The sequence below is a fragment of the Sprattus sprattus genome (genome assembly GCF_963457725.1).
Source record: "Sprattus sprattus genome assembly, chromosome: 19".
NCBI classification, from domain to species: Eukaryota; Metazoa; Chordata; class Actinopteri; order Clupeiformes; family Clupeidae; genus Sprattus; species Sprattus sprattus.
In genome coordinates this window covers 16,492,758-16,507,757 of record NC_137917.1, presented here as the reverse complement: position 1 = coordinate 16,507,757, position 15,000 = coordinate 16,492,758, and the positions used below count along the sequence as shown (strand labels likewise).

The window sequence follows — 15,000 nt, the reverse complement described above, 5'->3', positions numbered from 1 at the left end:
GATCGCACCCACATGCAAACAGTCCCACCTTCAATCCGCGAACACGTTTACCGAAACAGAAAGCACATATATTCAATGAATGTCCAGGTCATATGTGATGCCAACATGACCATTACTTACGTGGAAGTGGTCTGTCCATGACAGTTTTATCTTTCGGAATAGTGCCATTTATCCATGATTGAGCAACGGTGATTTTGGAGAGGCCTGTCTACTTGGTAAATGTATTTGTTTCAGTGGGGATATATTGTAGTGAACCCATGTCCCTTGTAGAACGTATTAATCTCGCCATGTACACATATATATTGTTAAAATAGACAGTTTATGCATTAATGCCACCAATAGCATATTATTTATAATCGTGTTCTTTTAAACATCTCGCTGTAGATGATGGCGGGCAAAACAACAATATAACCCATTGAATCAGGTTCAGTGATTGAGCGAACGTGAACCAATATATCTATCTCGCTATCTATTCGCTATCTATTCGCTGAACCTTATTTTTTTCTTCCTCGAATCTCCATGGTGGCAGTAACTTGCTGGCAAGTTCTCCAGTCTTTTAACGGTGCGCTAAATAATGATTGCCCAGCGCGTATCTGGCTTGATAAATATCACGGAAAATGCGGGGAATCACCGTGCGTTAATGTGCGCCTGGCAAAGATGCGTTCGCAAATCAATCTTAGTAAATCAGGCTCTTTAAAGGGCGGAGTAAGCACAGTTTGCCCAGCGCAGATCTGGCTTGATAAATACCAAGTAAAATGCGCAAAAACACCGTGCGTTAATTTGCGAACGCAGATTAAGAAGCGCTCGCATATTAGTAAATCAGGCCCCTAGTGTATCAATAAATACTACTTTAACAATAAATACAACTTTAAGAGGACAAAATCTACATATGCAGCATTTGTCCTCAGGTTTGACTATTCAATTGTAAAATCATCCTTTATTCTCCACAGCACAACACACGTATCAGCTAAATCAGATAAGATTTCCACATCAGCAAACCATCAGCCAACTCCCAGTCAGTTGGCTTCTTACCAATCAGAGTAGCGCTGGTGTCCACAGTGAAGTTTCTGCCAATGTGCTGGAGGCACTCAGTCAGCTGGGAATTGAACACTAGTGTGGCGGAGTAGTAGAGATCAATTATCTAATAGCTGGACTCTCTCCATTTTCCATCTCTCTCTCTCCCTCTCTCTCTCTCTCTCTCTCCCTCTCTCCATGCCTCTCTTTCTCTGTATCTATCTCTCCCTTGTTCAGATGCTGTTCTGAGGATGCTGGAGAATATAAGGTGGTGGCAAAGAGCTCCTTGGGAGAAGCTACCACCTTCGCTACTCTCCATGTAAACGGTGAGCTCCTTCCCTGTCATGCTATACATCAGCCCTGCATATTCAAGTTAAACATCACATAGGTCTAGATTAAATATTGCATAGATGGGCATCAACCGTCAGCGAGCAATCTGTTCAAAACATGTCACTGCGTGAGCATTTGTGCCCATATGAATTCAGCAAAAGCTGACACGAACCATACACAAGAAGCGTTCAAGCATTAATATGCCTCTTCCTATTCTCACTCTGCTGTGAGCTTTCATCTTATATGTCTGTCCCAGCCCCTTTCAAGAGACACTGAAATATTTACATGGTACGATGCTGATAAATTAGTAACCACGGGAACACAATGTAACTCTGCATCTGGCTGAGACATCCATTAATCACGGCGGTGATCTACTTTAGGGGACATGAGATAAAATCAAGGCCAGCTAATGGAGCCTCTCCATTGTATTTTTGCACCGTCAGTACAAGAGAGTTACAAAGCGTCATAATTAAAGTGCTCAATAGATCCACCGCTAATGCCTTCTGCCCGCTATGGATGGAGCTCAACGTCCAGCTATTGCTTCTGGGCCTGTCATATTTTAATATGATGAAGACCAATGACAGAATGACTCTTTCTTTCTTTCTTTCTTTCTTTCTGATTGTCTGTCCCTGCAGCATTTGAAGGATTGCAGTCTGGACTGGAGATTATACAGACCCCAGGTAAGTGTCATACTACTGTCCTCTGGCACTAATAACATTTTTGAAGCCTTTTGAAGTTTTTCCGCCTCCTCACGGTGAGGGACAAGAAAGACCTCTGCGGCCTTGAGGAGAGGAAGAATGGGAATGGTGCAATCATAACAAATAGCACTCATCTTTATCATTCATATTTAATTACAGGAGCATATGTACAATGAGGGTTACAGAGCGAGGCTTACAGAACCAGCGCTACATTGGAAAGCTAGGATATACTGTATCTAATGTACAGAACCGGGGGTACATGGAAGGCTAAAAACACATTGAACATAGAGAACCAGTGGGAAACGAAGTGGCCATTAATCCAGACCAGGAGCATGAGTTTCGCTTGAGTGAGCACGGCTATAAGACTGTGCTACTGAATGTCAGTTCTTATTTTAGATAAAGGTTTTCCATTTCCCATTTTCCTATTTTCCCTCTTCTGCAGGGTAGCTTCAAACCGCAATCACTAAATCTCTCTTTTTTGGACAGCGAGATGAGATGTAGTGAGCTCTTCCATTCTATATGACATGTGTGAAATAGTGGGTTGGGTGCTTATTATCCTTACATGAGACCATGAGTATCTAATGCCCATTCCCACTACAAAGCCATTTGTAGATGAAATAAGTGCAATGGTGCAATTCCCCCGAATTAAAATGATTACCACTGTGGCTACATGCCGTGAACAATCACGTGTACTTTTTAAATTAATGTCAGTAAAAGCTACTTGTTCTTGCAGTGCAAGCTGATAACGTGATGTAGAGGCATGTCAGGGTCTGTTTCTGCTCCAGTTTTGCCGCACAATCACTATTTCCTCTGCCATCTGGCTGGAATTCAGTCAACAGAAAAGGGCTCGCAGGAATAATAGCAGATCGGAAATCGTGCCTTTTCAGAAATACCATGGCTCTGTTTGAGGTTTCATGGTATTGTCTGTCTTATTCCCCAACTTTCTAATGTTTGTCCTTCTAGATTGCACTTTTTCTTTTCTTTGTGGTTCTCCTTCTTTTTTTGGCAGTAAGTGCACATGTTTTTGTCATTTTGTTCACCGGAATTGCTTTCCCTCCTAACTGTGAGTGCATTGTTTATTTCCACACACAAGTTGTAGAGCTGTCACAAAGAGGGCACGCATAAGGGAAAACAAACCTGTTGGTGTATTTCACCACTGAGGTTTTCAGGTGCACAAGCTTGTCTATGTGACAGAAAGCTTTTGAGGTTTCATCTGTGGTCCATATGGCAGTAGACAGGTATCCCTGGTCCGTGTGGCTGATCCCCGACTCACTTTCTGTTCTGTTGTAGCTCCGGTTCTGGAGCAGGAGGCCCTGTTCGGGTCGACCTTTGCCCCGACCTTCGTGAAGGAAGGGGAGACTCTCACTCTGCGCTGCAGCTTCACTAAGCCACTGCTGCCCTTCCAACAAGATGTGACCTGGTTCAGAGATGGTGAGGCTTGGCCTATGTGTGTGTGTGTGTGTGTGTAGGTGTGTGTGTGTGTGTGTAGGGTGCGTGTGTGTGAAGGGTGTGTGTGTGTATGTGTGCCTTGGAGGATCGGGAGGTGGATGCATTTGTGAAAACTATTACTGCCCTTCCAACATGAAGTGACCTGGTTCAGAGTGTGTGTGTGTGTGTGTGTGTGTGTGTGTGTGTGTGTGTGTGTGTGTGTGTGTGTGTGTGTGTGTGTGTTTATTTGTGTGTGTGTGTGTACATGTGCAACTGCATGTGTGTAGCCTTCTTTAGTGTGTGTAGGCGTAAGTATGCATGGGAGCATGATTTCAAACTGTTCACACACTCAAAAACATTTTTATATGTGTGTTGAAGTGACTCTTAGCATAAATGTTTGCCTTATGAAGAACATCCTGCTCTAAATGAATATTGTGTTTATTCCTGTTCTGTCCAATGTCAGGGGTCAGAGGTCATGGCTCCTTCCTGTTTGAGATCCTTTATCTGGCTCATTTACCCTCACTCACTTATCCAAAGCAGAATCTATTTGAACCAATCACCTATTTAACGTTTGAGAGTTTTAATTTTAGTTCAGCAGTAAAGTTTCAGTGTTAGAGATGTACCGAGAACTAATCTTTTGACAGACTAAAATTGTTCAGAAAACATGACATAGTGAAAGTGAAAACATGACATATTTCATATTTAAGGTACAGTGTGTAGTTAATAAGTGGCATCTAGTGGTGAGGTTGCTAACTTGCAACCAGCTGAATACCCTTCCATTTGTGAGCCAGTACCTACACTACGGTGGCAGTCATATGCCATAACAACGCAAAAAGCCCTATCTCGAGCAAGTGTTTTGGTTTGTCCATTCTGGGCTACTGTAGAAACTTGGCCACGCTACATTACAAACTCTGTGGAGGACCTGCTCCCTATATACGATCTCTAACTCATTCTAATCTAACATAAACAAAACAAATCGTGGTTACAGGTAATTATACACTAATAAAAGTATAATTATGAATACTATATTCCATTGCTACTAAGAGGTGCCAGTAAAACATACAAACGGTGCCTTTAACAGTTTGGATCTGGTCAATCTCATTCTAAGAAACCTATAGTACAGCTTCTATTTATGTCCTCATCACTTCTGATCTCTCTATTCCTTTCTCTTGTTTCCTTCTCTCACCTCTTCCCTTCTCTCTTCTCTCCCACTCCTTTTCTCTCTTCTTCCCTCCTCTCACCCTACATATCTCTCCTCTCTCCTTCTCTCTCTTCTTCCCCCCTCTCCCCCTACAAATCTCTCCTCTTCCTTGGTCTCTTCCCACCCTCTTTTCTTATTCTCTCCTTCTCTCTCTTCTCCTCTCTTCTTTTTTGTCTTCAGGTGTCCCCTTGAGAGCCTCTAGTCGTCTGGAGGTGCAGACAGCCCTCCGCTCCAGCTCCCTCTCGCTGAGGACCGTCCAGAAGGAGCATGAGGGCCTGTACAAAGTCCGCCTGCGCACCTGGGATAGTTACACTGAACACAGCGCCTACATCTATGTCAAAGGTCAGAGCTGATAGAATGCACTTCTTTGGCAACTAGTACTGACTATTTTTCTAGTTTTGTGTGAATGTTTTAGATGTCTTTCAAAACATTGTGAAAATGAGCAGGAAGGGCTAGCATAACTGGGACACAAAAACAAGGCTGCAGACCCCAAAGGAAATGTTTATGGCTGGCATATAATGGTCTCTAAATATAAACTGTCCCAAAAATGTCCAGAAATGAAAGGCAGTGACAAGAATTAACACAAACTCTATCTTAATGATACTGAGTCTTCATATGACCATGTATGCTCTCTCTTGGGTACACAGGGTTGGCTGAAGAGTAGACTCAGTAATATTACCCCAGAAGTTAAAGCCAAATGCTGTTTTACTTATTTCTGGGCCTTCTTCAAAATTCAACTGGGCCTCGAAGGGCGGCCATTGGCAGTGATTCGATCTTTGTGTGTAGCTAAAGCAGCACAGCCTAAACAAATTGAAAGTTTAGAGATAGTACCCATGGACTTGCCCGTCTTATTAAGGTGTACGGCTGCTCATTTCAGATGCAGTTAATTAAAGAGGCGACATTCCCCTGCAGTGTGTAGGAGTGTGTCTGTCACCTCAAGTATTAGTAGAGTCAAAGGCTGGAAAACACTGAATACAGGCTGAATTACTTTCATTTCGCTTTGTCACGTCCACTCTCTCTCTCTCTGTAGGAGTGTGTCTGTCGACTCAAAGTGTCAAAATTATCATTGCAGATTTGCAGGTAAAGGGCACAGACTCAGTGTTGGTGGCCTAGTCCTGCTCTTCATGCTTTTCAAGAGTACTTCGCTCCGACTTGTCAGTCCCTCTCTGTCCACAACCTTTTGTTACGTCCTCTGTCTCTCCATCCATCTCTTCATCCTGTGTCTCTTCTCATTGCCCCTCTCTCCCACAGATGGATCAGCTGCGGTACCTGGGGGCCCTGGCTCCCCTCTGCTGGTGGAGGTGTCTGACGTGAACAAGGACTACGTCTTCCTGCGCTGGCAGCCCCCCAGTGCGGACGGAGCCACGGCCGTACAGGGCTACTACATAGAGAGGTATGGAAACCAAGTACCAGCATTAACATATTGTGCCATGCAGTGGGTTAGTGAAGCATGTTCTATGTAAGAGATTGTACATGACTCCCGGCATGCTATGCTGTTAAAAGAGAGACAGTGTTCTGTTAAAGTGTAAGTGTTCTTATTTAGAATGTTGCCTGAATGTTGCCTCCCTTTTGTGTCCAGTGTTAGCGTGTATGACTGTTATCATTTTGTCCACGTGTTCTGTTGTAATGCCCTTTGTGTTAGCCCCTGTGTTAGATAGCGTTATCTGTGCACCGTCACTGTGTTTATTGTGTCAAAGTTAGACATGCCTCCCATTTCTCTCAGTGAGTAACAGCATTCCAGCCCGTGTGCTTTTCAAAATACAAGGCTTTCAGCTAAACGATACGACTCTCGCTAATGTCTTCTTCAAAGAAACCACTGACGCTATGGGTGAGGGAGGGGGTGTAGACCAGAATCTGCATAATCAAATGTTATAAGGGGAATCAGCATTAATTTAGCCATTTGGTGTCAATCTGAGGGGGAAGTGAATGTGATATGGATCAAGAGAGGGTAATTTTTCTTGTGTGTGTGTACACAGAAACAGTGTTATTAATGTGTCCTCTTATCACAAATACACAAAATGAAAGTTTTATAAAGAAGATATCACCTTGGTGAGGCAGTAGCGAAGCATTTCATTTGGCTGTCTCTTAGCAACCAAGGGAACACCGTTTCGAAGTTACCAGCATTTGTTTACCTTGTCTTTGTTTATTCTGTGAGTAAATGTTGATTTGATGACTGCCTCTTTCACCCTTATACAGTGAGTGTTCTATCCTCGTGTTTCGAGGATTGCTCAGAATGTATTAAGGATTTTACATTCATTTATACTTAAAAATATACTGTAGATACCATGTAAAGTAAGAGACAAAAATTGTTAGAAATGTTTTCCCCCGAAGCTCTCCAGTTACATCAGAGAGAGATTTTAGTCTTTCCAGCATGAATCTAACCCCACTTTTCTCAAAAGCATTCAGCTCTGCTGCAGGCTGCCATGGCTTGATTTTCCTTTCACAAAGAGGGCACGCATATGTTCATAAGTAATTCATGATTTCCCCTCCCAAAAGATCTATTTCTTTTCTGCTCGAATTCACTTTATATTGTTTTGTTCCTCCTTCCTGGCCTGTGTTGTGTGCGTGAGGTGTGACATTGGTGCTGGGAAGTGGGTGCGCTGTAATGAGCTCCTCCAGAAGGCCTGTTTCTACCCTGTGACGGGCCTACAGGAAAGCACCATGTACCAGTTCCGTGTGTGTGCTGTCAACCAGGCCGGGGCGGGCCGTCCTTCCAAAGCCACTGAGCCTGTGCTCACCTTTGACCCCAACGAGGCCAGCAGGACTATGGGTAAAGAATTCGGAAGACTGAAGTGTGTGTGTGTATGTGTGTGTGTGTTGGTGAGAGGACAATATGTGTGTTCCGTGAGTTAATGAACAAAAACATTAAAATAATACAAAAAATAGACTCACAAACTGCACCTGAGGTAACCGACGTAGTGGTCACAGACCCATCTGTCACTGTGAAAACTACTGTCTGCCACAATGGATCACAACACACACTTCAAAATACAAAAGCAAGGAATGTTCTCCTCAATAATAAATAGGTGGAGACAAAGCATCATTGAGCCAGACTAAGAATGCAGGAAAAGCTGATGTCTCTTGATTTTGCAGACCATTCCGTGTGGTACTGTACTGTATGTCTAGAAATGATGCCATAGGGGAGGACATTCTCTGCTTCACGGATTAGGCCAGTCCACAGGTGCTACCAACCAAATATTGATCATTGGCCGACTTGAGCAGATTCACAAACTATCAATTAGTGGATCAAGACTGGAAAACCTACCTAATTAAATATCTAGGCAGCTGACAAAATTCTAGGCAGCCTTGCTGTGTGGTGCAGGCAATGTTTTCTGAACCCAATTAATTTGAAAACACTTTTGTTGGAAAACTGATTGGTAGTTTAAAATGATGAATTAAATGTTAGCGTATGTGTGTGTGTGTGTGTGTGTGTGTGTGTGTGTGTGTGTGTGTGTGTGTGTGTGTGTGTGTGTGTGTGTGTGTGTGTGTGTGTGTGTGTGTGTGTGTGTGCGTGTGTGTATGTGTGTCTGTTGTGCTTTGCTAACCTGAAATGCTCTGGTACTCGAGAAGATATCATCACAGAGATACCATAGAGTCGTGTACATCATAGTCCCTGAGATGTTCAGCTATGTATGTTATTGTTAGCAGAGATAACTCTCTTTATCTTTCCACAGTGGTCAAAGTGGACAGAGGGAGGGAGATCATCATCACCAAGGACGAGCTGGAAGGTGAGAGAGACACAAGACACACAAGGGCTGCATTGTTGGTTGCTGGTACATTGTAGAATAACACCAACGGTACATATTGTGTTTATGCTGTCCATAAAACCCCTATATATGTACTCCCTTTGTCAGCTCTGTCCACTATATATATTGCCCTCCGTTGTCCATAAAACTGTTTACATTGTAAAAAAGGCCTATTCCTTATGCTGTAGCACTCACTTATATTCCTGCACTTAACAGTATATAATGCTATTATCTTGCACTTCTGGTTGTGTTCTAACTGCATCCAGGGGATATGTCATTTTGTGGCACCACTGGTGTGCTAGATTTGCCAAGATCACATACTCACGCGACTCTCAGATTTGATTCACCTGCCTAGTAAATGTGTGCTTGTGTTGTGCTGCAGGCTGGGGTACAATTTAGATTAGCCTTTGCTTCCTGGTACAGACAGGAAAGGCATACAAGCCAACATACTTTTCTATAAGGCAGGGTTCTACGGCCGTGGTCCAGCTGCCAGTGTCAGATCGATAACAAGTGCAAAGGCACATTGAGGCGAATGAGTCTTCTAGAAATAGTTTTCAACTGAAGAGCTTTTGTTTTCCAGCAAGAGCCGAGTGCCTTCAACGGCCTCAGAAAACAATTGAACACAATCTCTTAACATTCATGGACAATGACAATGCTATTGTGCTATTGTGTGACGCAGGCTTTCCACTCTGTCATGCCGACTGATTGCTTGAAGTCCATAGCATCCAGCCTACTACACATCTTAGCTATGGTATTTTTATCGTTGGTTCGGTGTGTGGAGCGGATTTCAAGGTGATATGGGAAAGATAGTCTCTTAGTGCAGACGGGTGGGGAGACAGTGGGGGAATGATAGGACATTAAGATGAAATACCGCATAATGGTAATGGGCCCACTGCTCCTCTCTGCAAATCACTGAAGGCTTTAAAGGGACACACACAGTTCCCTACTATTCATTGCGTGTGTGTGTGTGTGTGTGTGTGTGTGTGTGTGTGTGTGTGTATATGTTTGTAGTAGAGTGTGTGTGTGTGTGTGTGTGTGTGTGTGTGTGTGTGTGTGTGTGTGTGTGTGTGTGGTGTGTGTGTGTGTGTGTGTGTGTGTGTGTGTGAGTGTGTGTGTATTGTTACGAAAATACATACTTCTCTATATTGGTTCGTCAGTGATACCGCTCAATTTTGACATTTCATGCTTCATCCCCCTTTCCTCCTCACCCGCTCTCCTCCTCTTTCTCATCCTCATTCGCCCCCTCCTCACTTTCCTCTCTCCTCCTCATTCGCTCTCCTCCTCACTATCTCTCTCATCCTCACTTTTTCCATCTCTCCCCCTCCTCACTCTCTCCATCTCTCCTCCTTTTCCCTTCTTCATCCCTCTCTCCTGCTCCATCTCTCTTCTTCTCACTATCTCTCCTCCTTAACCTGTGTCCTCCTTACTCTCTCCACCTCCTCACTTTCTCCATCTCTCCTCCTCAATCTCTCTCCACCTCACTCTCTCTCTTCCTCCTCCTCACTCTCTCCTCCTCCTCCTCCTCTCTCTCTCCCTCTCTCCACCTCCCTTCTTCTGACACGCTCCTCCTCCAGGTCGGATTCGTGTCCCGTTACCCCCGACTGACGTGCGTGTGTGTGAGTTGAGTGACACGTATGTCGTGCTGTGCTGGAACGAGCCAGAACCCCGGGGCAGAGAGCTGCTCACCTTCAATGTGGAACGGGTGAGTCAGAGCCTTGAGCACCGTACACACACACACCCCTCCAACACACACATACACACCCCCATACACACACACACACACCCCTCCCACACACACACACACCAGCCCCTGTCATCCTGTGCCACTTCAGCCTGCAAAAACACTCATTAAGATCGGGCCCCTGTGCACTAGCACCTGCCCTCTCTGGTTAGGCCGGGACACACACACACACACACACACACACACACACTCTCACACACACTCACACACACACACACACAAACACACACTCTCTCACACAAATACACATACACATAAACACGCACACACAAACACACATTGACAATCTGTGCTGTCTACAGTCTGATTTACTTCCGAGCCAAGCCCGCTCTGCTAACTAGAGACATGAGAGAGCTGTGGTAAGCTATCCTGGGCCACTCATTAAGAGTGTAGGGGACCCTGTGGCTCAAAAAGACATTTTCCGCTTCATCTCAACTGATATTGTCAGGAATTTAGGGCTTCAGTATATCTAAGATTGCATATCATTTTCTAAAACCTAGATGCGCTTAATCAAATGGTGTCAACATTATGGAATCCTCTAAGTATGTCTGTTTCTGTGACCATATTCAGTGACCATATTTTGATAAACTTTTTCCAAACTCTTGAAAGCAATTCAAAAAGCAGTGGTGTGGTAAGGGATGAACTGCCATATATACAGTAAAGCCTGGAAGTGGTGATTTCACATTCCTACTTGCACTGGATGACGAAATGCTGCAATTTCAACCAGCATAAATAAATCCAACAGCTTGCAGTTCTAGTAATGAGCAGGCAAGAAGCAGATTGCCGCAGGACACACAATTTTTATTGGACTTTTATAAGTAGAGCTGTAATAAAACTGTCCAATCCGTCAAAAGTACCAGAAACTGCACCAAGTTTAAGCCGTTGATATTAGTATTGCTTTTTTTTTGTCTTAGAAATAGATTGGAATTTGCCTCCACCTTGGGCAGGCTTTATTACATTCAGAGATCCTCAGACCAGAGCCTTGTTTTATTTAAATGAAATTTGGATTGAAAGAAAATAGGTTGAGCTTTAATAGGTGTTCAATTTACTTGGGCCAATTTTATTTAATTTAATTTAATTTGGGCCAAAACTGGAAAAGAACAAACGCAGAAGAGGATTTGAGGGTGCAAGAGGACATTGAGAAACTGAAAGTAATGTGAAGAGTACTAGTCATCTATGTTTGTATTTATCTCATTCTGAGACTGCTGGCTGTGTGTGTGTGTGTGTGTGTGTGTGTGTGTGTGTGTGTGTGTGTGTGTGTGTGTGTGTGTGTGTGTGTGTGTGTTTGTGTGTGTGTGTGTGTGTGTGTGTGTGTGTGTCCTAAGAAAGGACTCTCGTTAGAAGTCCTAAAATAATTTGTCTAGAACCATTTAAGATTTGAATTATCTTTGGCTTCTAAGGGTTTAAAGACTCCATTGCTCAGTAGTGACTGTTCACTTTTAGTGCTTTTATGATGTGGTGCACTGCGATATTGTGACTGTACTGTGCGTTAAACTGTTAGTATTTGCCACAGGGTCTGCAGAATTACAGAATTAATAAAGTGAAACTGTTTCTGACATTTACTTATTTTCAGTCCGTTGAGGGGAAGAATAGTTGGCGTCTGGCCAGTCTGGACGTGGTGGTCGGTTCCACGAGATTCGTCACCTTTGACCTCCAGAAAGGCACATCCTACAGTTTCCGCGTGCGTTCGGTCAACAAATACGGTGTGAGCGATCCGTCTGAGCCAAGTGCACCGGTCACACTTGGGACACCTCAAGGTCAGCCAAGGATGAAAAATAGTCCAACTTTAATAATAACCATGGATTAATCCAGATGGTGTGTGTGTGTGTGTGTGTGTGTGTGTGTGTGTGTGTGTGTGTGTGTGTGTGTGTGTGTGTGTGTGTGTGTGTGTGTGTGTGTGTGTGTGTCTGTGTCAGAGAGTGAGAGAGCATGAGAAAGAAAGTAAGTATGTTTCTGTGTGTGTTTCTGTGTGTGTGTGTGTGTGTATGTGTGTGTGTGTATGTCTGTGTCAGAGGGAGAGAGTGAGAGAGCATTCGAAAGAAAGAAGTGTGTTTCTGTGTGTGTGTGTGTGTGTGTGTGTGTGTGTGTGGTGGCATGTAGTATATCATTTAAGTTGCTCCCTCTACCATCTGCTCCCCCATGTATATTGTCTGCTCATCCCTCATCTCTATGTTTTGCTGTATTTGCCCCCCCCCCCCCCCCCCCTCAGCATCACCCCCTGTTCCTAAGGGTGTCCAGGCCACCAGGGACACAGACTCGTCTGTCCTGCTGCAGTGGACCGAGCCCAAGGACAAAGACGGCATTCTGGGATACTATGTGTACTACAGCGAGGCTGGGAAGAGCGAATGGAGGAGCGTCAACAACAAGCCCATCACCAACAACAGGTCCCAGATCAGCCCAATCAGTCAACATGGCATGAGTGGGGAAACTACAAACTTTACATTCAAGGATAACTGTACAGAGTGTCCTATCTTTCAGATTCAATAAACACATCAGAGATTGATTAGTGAAGGGAAGTAAATAGCAAAAAACACTGTACTAAACAGCAATTATAGTAGATGTCAGATTGGACAGGGAAACCCATTAAAGCTGGTAATATTTTTCAACCTTCAATTTTATCTCATCAGAGAGGATTACAAAATCTCATCATCCTTGAGCATATGGTGCCTCTTATCCTAACTACTGTCTTAGGGAGAAAATAATGTGATAAAGAGCTGACAGCAGCAGTTATATTATCTCTATGCATAATTTTGGATATGTGGTTCATATAGCTGATGTTTGCTCACACCAGGTTTACCGTGCACGGGCTGACCAAAGACAAGCGGTATGTGTTCCGCGTGAAGTCGGTGGGCCGCGCCAGAAACAGCGAATACTCGGAGGAATCAGACCCAGTCGTGGTCAAATCGGCCATATGTGAGTACTTAACCTGTCTGGCCACGGGTGCCACCAGCTCACACCCTCCGGGCTAGCCCCCGTAGGGATTCGCCGCCATCTGGCAGTCCTTAAAAAGCCGCCACAAAGCCTGAACAGACCAGTAAAAGCCACCAATAGCTTCCTTTTGAACTGGGATTGGAGCATTACACTGCCATCTAAAAGCAGAGAAAGTCCCTCTGCAGCCAAAGCAAACAGAGAGAGCTTTGATCTCCTATGCTATATGTTCCACAATTTCTGCAAGAAATATTCAAATTCATCGACTACGTGACTGCAATAGGAAATACATCTTCTTTCACCTTCAGTGAGGGGAGCTTTTTGGTGTCGAGGTAATCTGTCTCTCACAGAAGCACCTCGGTTCTTGGCACAGTTCTGACCTACAATCGCGGCTCTGATTATCTCTGCAGAGCTGCTGGCTCCCCGGTAATAGCAGCTCATTTTGCCTGTCACTCACTGTGATGTAATTTACAAATACACTGATGTAGGATCAGATAATGATAGGCCTGACATTTCTGTCCCATTCATTTTAACTGCCTCTCTGTGTCCTGAAACGAACCGAGAGACACGCAGACATCTCTGGCGCTTTTTATTTGCTGTACGGCGCTCAAGAGCTCCACCAAGCACAATCTCACTACTAGTCTCTCTCTGCAAAAGGGAGAGAATAAAGAGAGGGCGAGAGAGGATGAAAGAGAGCATTAGAGAGATAGAGGGGATATAGAGAGGGAGCGAGAAAGAAAGTGCTCCGAGGTCAGTTGAGAGGGATAACGATGGGTCATAATAAATTAGTTATTTCAACGCCCAAATGTCAGTGGGATGAGATATTGCAGGTTATCTGGGATTTGCTGCTCTGCTCTGATGGTTGAGCGTTCACCCTTGACTTGTGGGGGCTTCAGGACAAGCTTCAGCGCCCCATAGATTAACTAATTAAAGCCTCAGCGCCCCATAGATTAACTAATTAAAGCTGTTGCACCGACAGAAAATTACCTTAACTGGATTTCCATTTATTAGCCAGTCACTGATTCAAGAGTTTGTTGATTTGATTAGATGATGAAAAAAGGGCTGAGACACAGCAAAAAAATACAAAATAAAACGCTCAGAGGGCAGAAACACAAGGTCATTGTAGCAAAAGCATGTTCTCTCTTTCTCCCTCACCCTTTCTATCTCCCTCTATCTCTATCTCTATCTCTATCTCCCTCTCCATCTCCCTCTCCCTCCCCATCTCCCCCTCTCTCTCTGTTTCTCTATCTCCCTCTCCATCTCCTTCTCCATCTCCCCCTCTCTCTCTCTTTCTCCATCTCCATCTCCATCCCCATCTCCATCTCCATCTCGCTCACTCTCTACCTCTATCTCCCTCTCATCTCTCTCTTTCTCTCTATCTCTCTACCTCCCTCTCTCTCTCTCTCTATCTCCCTCTCTATCTATGTCTATCTCCCTCTCCCTCTCTCTCTCTATCACTGTCTATCTCCCTCTCCCTCTCTCTCTCTATCTCTGTCTATCTCACTCTCCCTCTCTCTCTCCAGATGTCCCTTCCCCTCCCTCGGCCATTGCCCTGCTGCACTGCTCTGAGTCAGAGATGCTCCTCAACTGGAGAGGTCCGTCCTGCGACGGCGGCTCTCCTGTCCTTGGGTACTACCTGGACCAGAGAGAGAAGGCCCAGACCACTTGGCGCGAGGTGAACATCAAGCCCATCAAAGAGAGACTCTACAAGGTGAATTGACATTTTTCCTTATTGACATTTATACGAGTCCTTATCAGCATGGTGGATTTTCAATGACATGCCTTGATGGTTCTCTACCTGGGCTGAATTTTATATTTTTTGCGCTCCTTTTCCAGCAGAAGTGGGTTACTCCTGTTGTGACGTGTGTCCTCAGAGACCTCATTAAAGCTTAAAACCCAAACCTCTGTCCCTCT

General features: G+C 44.4%; 1 protein-coding gene across 1 annotated transcript in view; it reads left to right on the top strand.

The window, feature by feature from the left end:
• Window positions 1-15,000, top strand: part of myom3 (myomesin 3) — a 42,963-nt gene that overhangs the window by 17,454 nt on the left and 10,509 nt on the right. The window contains exons 7-18 of the mRNA XM_080858465.1: window positions 1,252-1,340; window positions 1,980-2,024; window positions 3,333-3,473; window positions 4,852-5,013; window positions 5,923-6,064; window positions 7,242-7,441; window positions 8,346-8,399; window positions 9,992-10,119; window positions 11,732-11,915; window positions 12,368-12,542; window positions 12,950-13,071; window positions 14,610-14,797. Coding sequence (XP_080714591.1) covers window positions 1,252-1,340; window positions 1,980-2,024; window positions 3,333-3,473; window positions 4,852-5,013; window positions 5,923-6,064; window positions 7,242-7,441; window positions 8,346-8,399; window positions 9,992-10,119; window positions 11,732-11,915; window positions 12,368-12,542; window positions 12,950-13,071; window positions 14,610-14,797 — 1,630 coding nt within the window. The remainder of the gene's footprint in view (window positions 1-1,251; window positions 1,341-1,979; window positions 2,025-3,332; window positions 3,474-4,851; window positions 5,014-5,922; window positions 6,065-7,241; window positions 7,442-8,345; window positions 8,400-9,991; window positions 10,120-11,731; window positions 11,916-12,367; window positions 12,543-12,949; window positions 13,072-14,609; window positions 14,798-15,000) is intronic.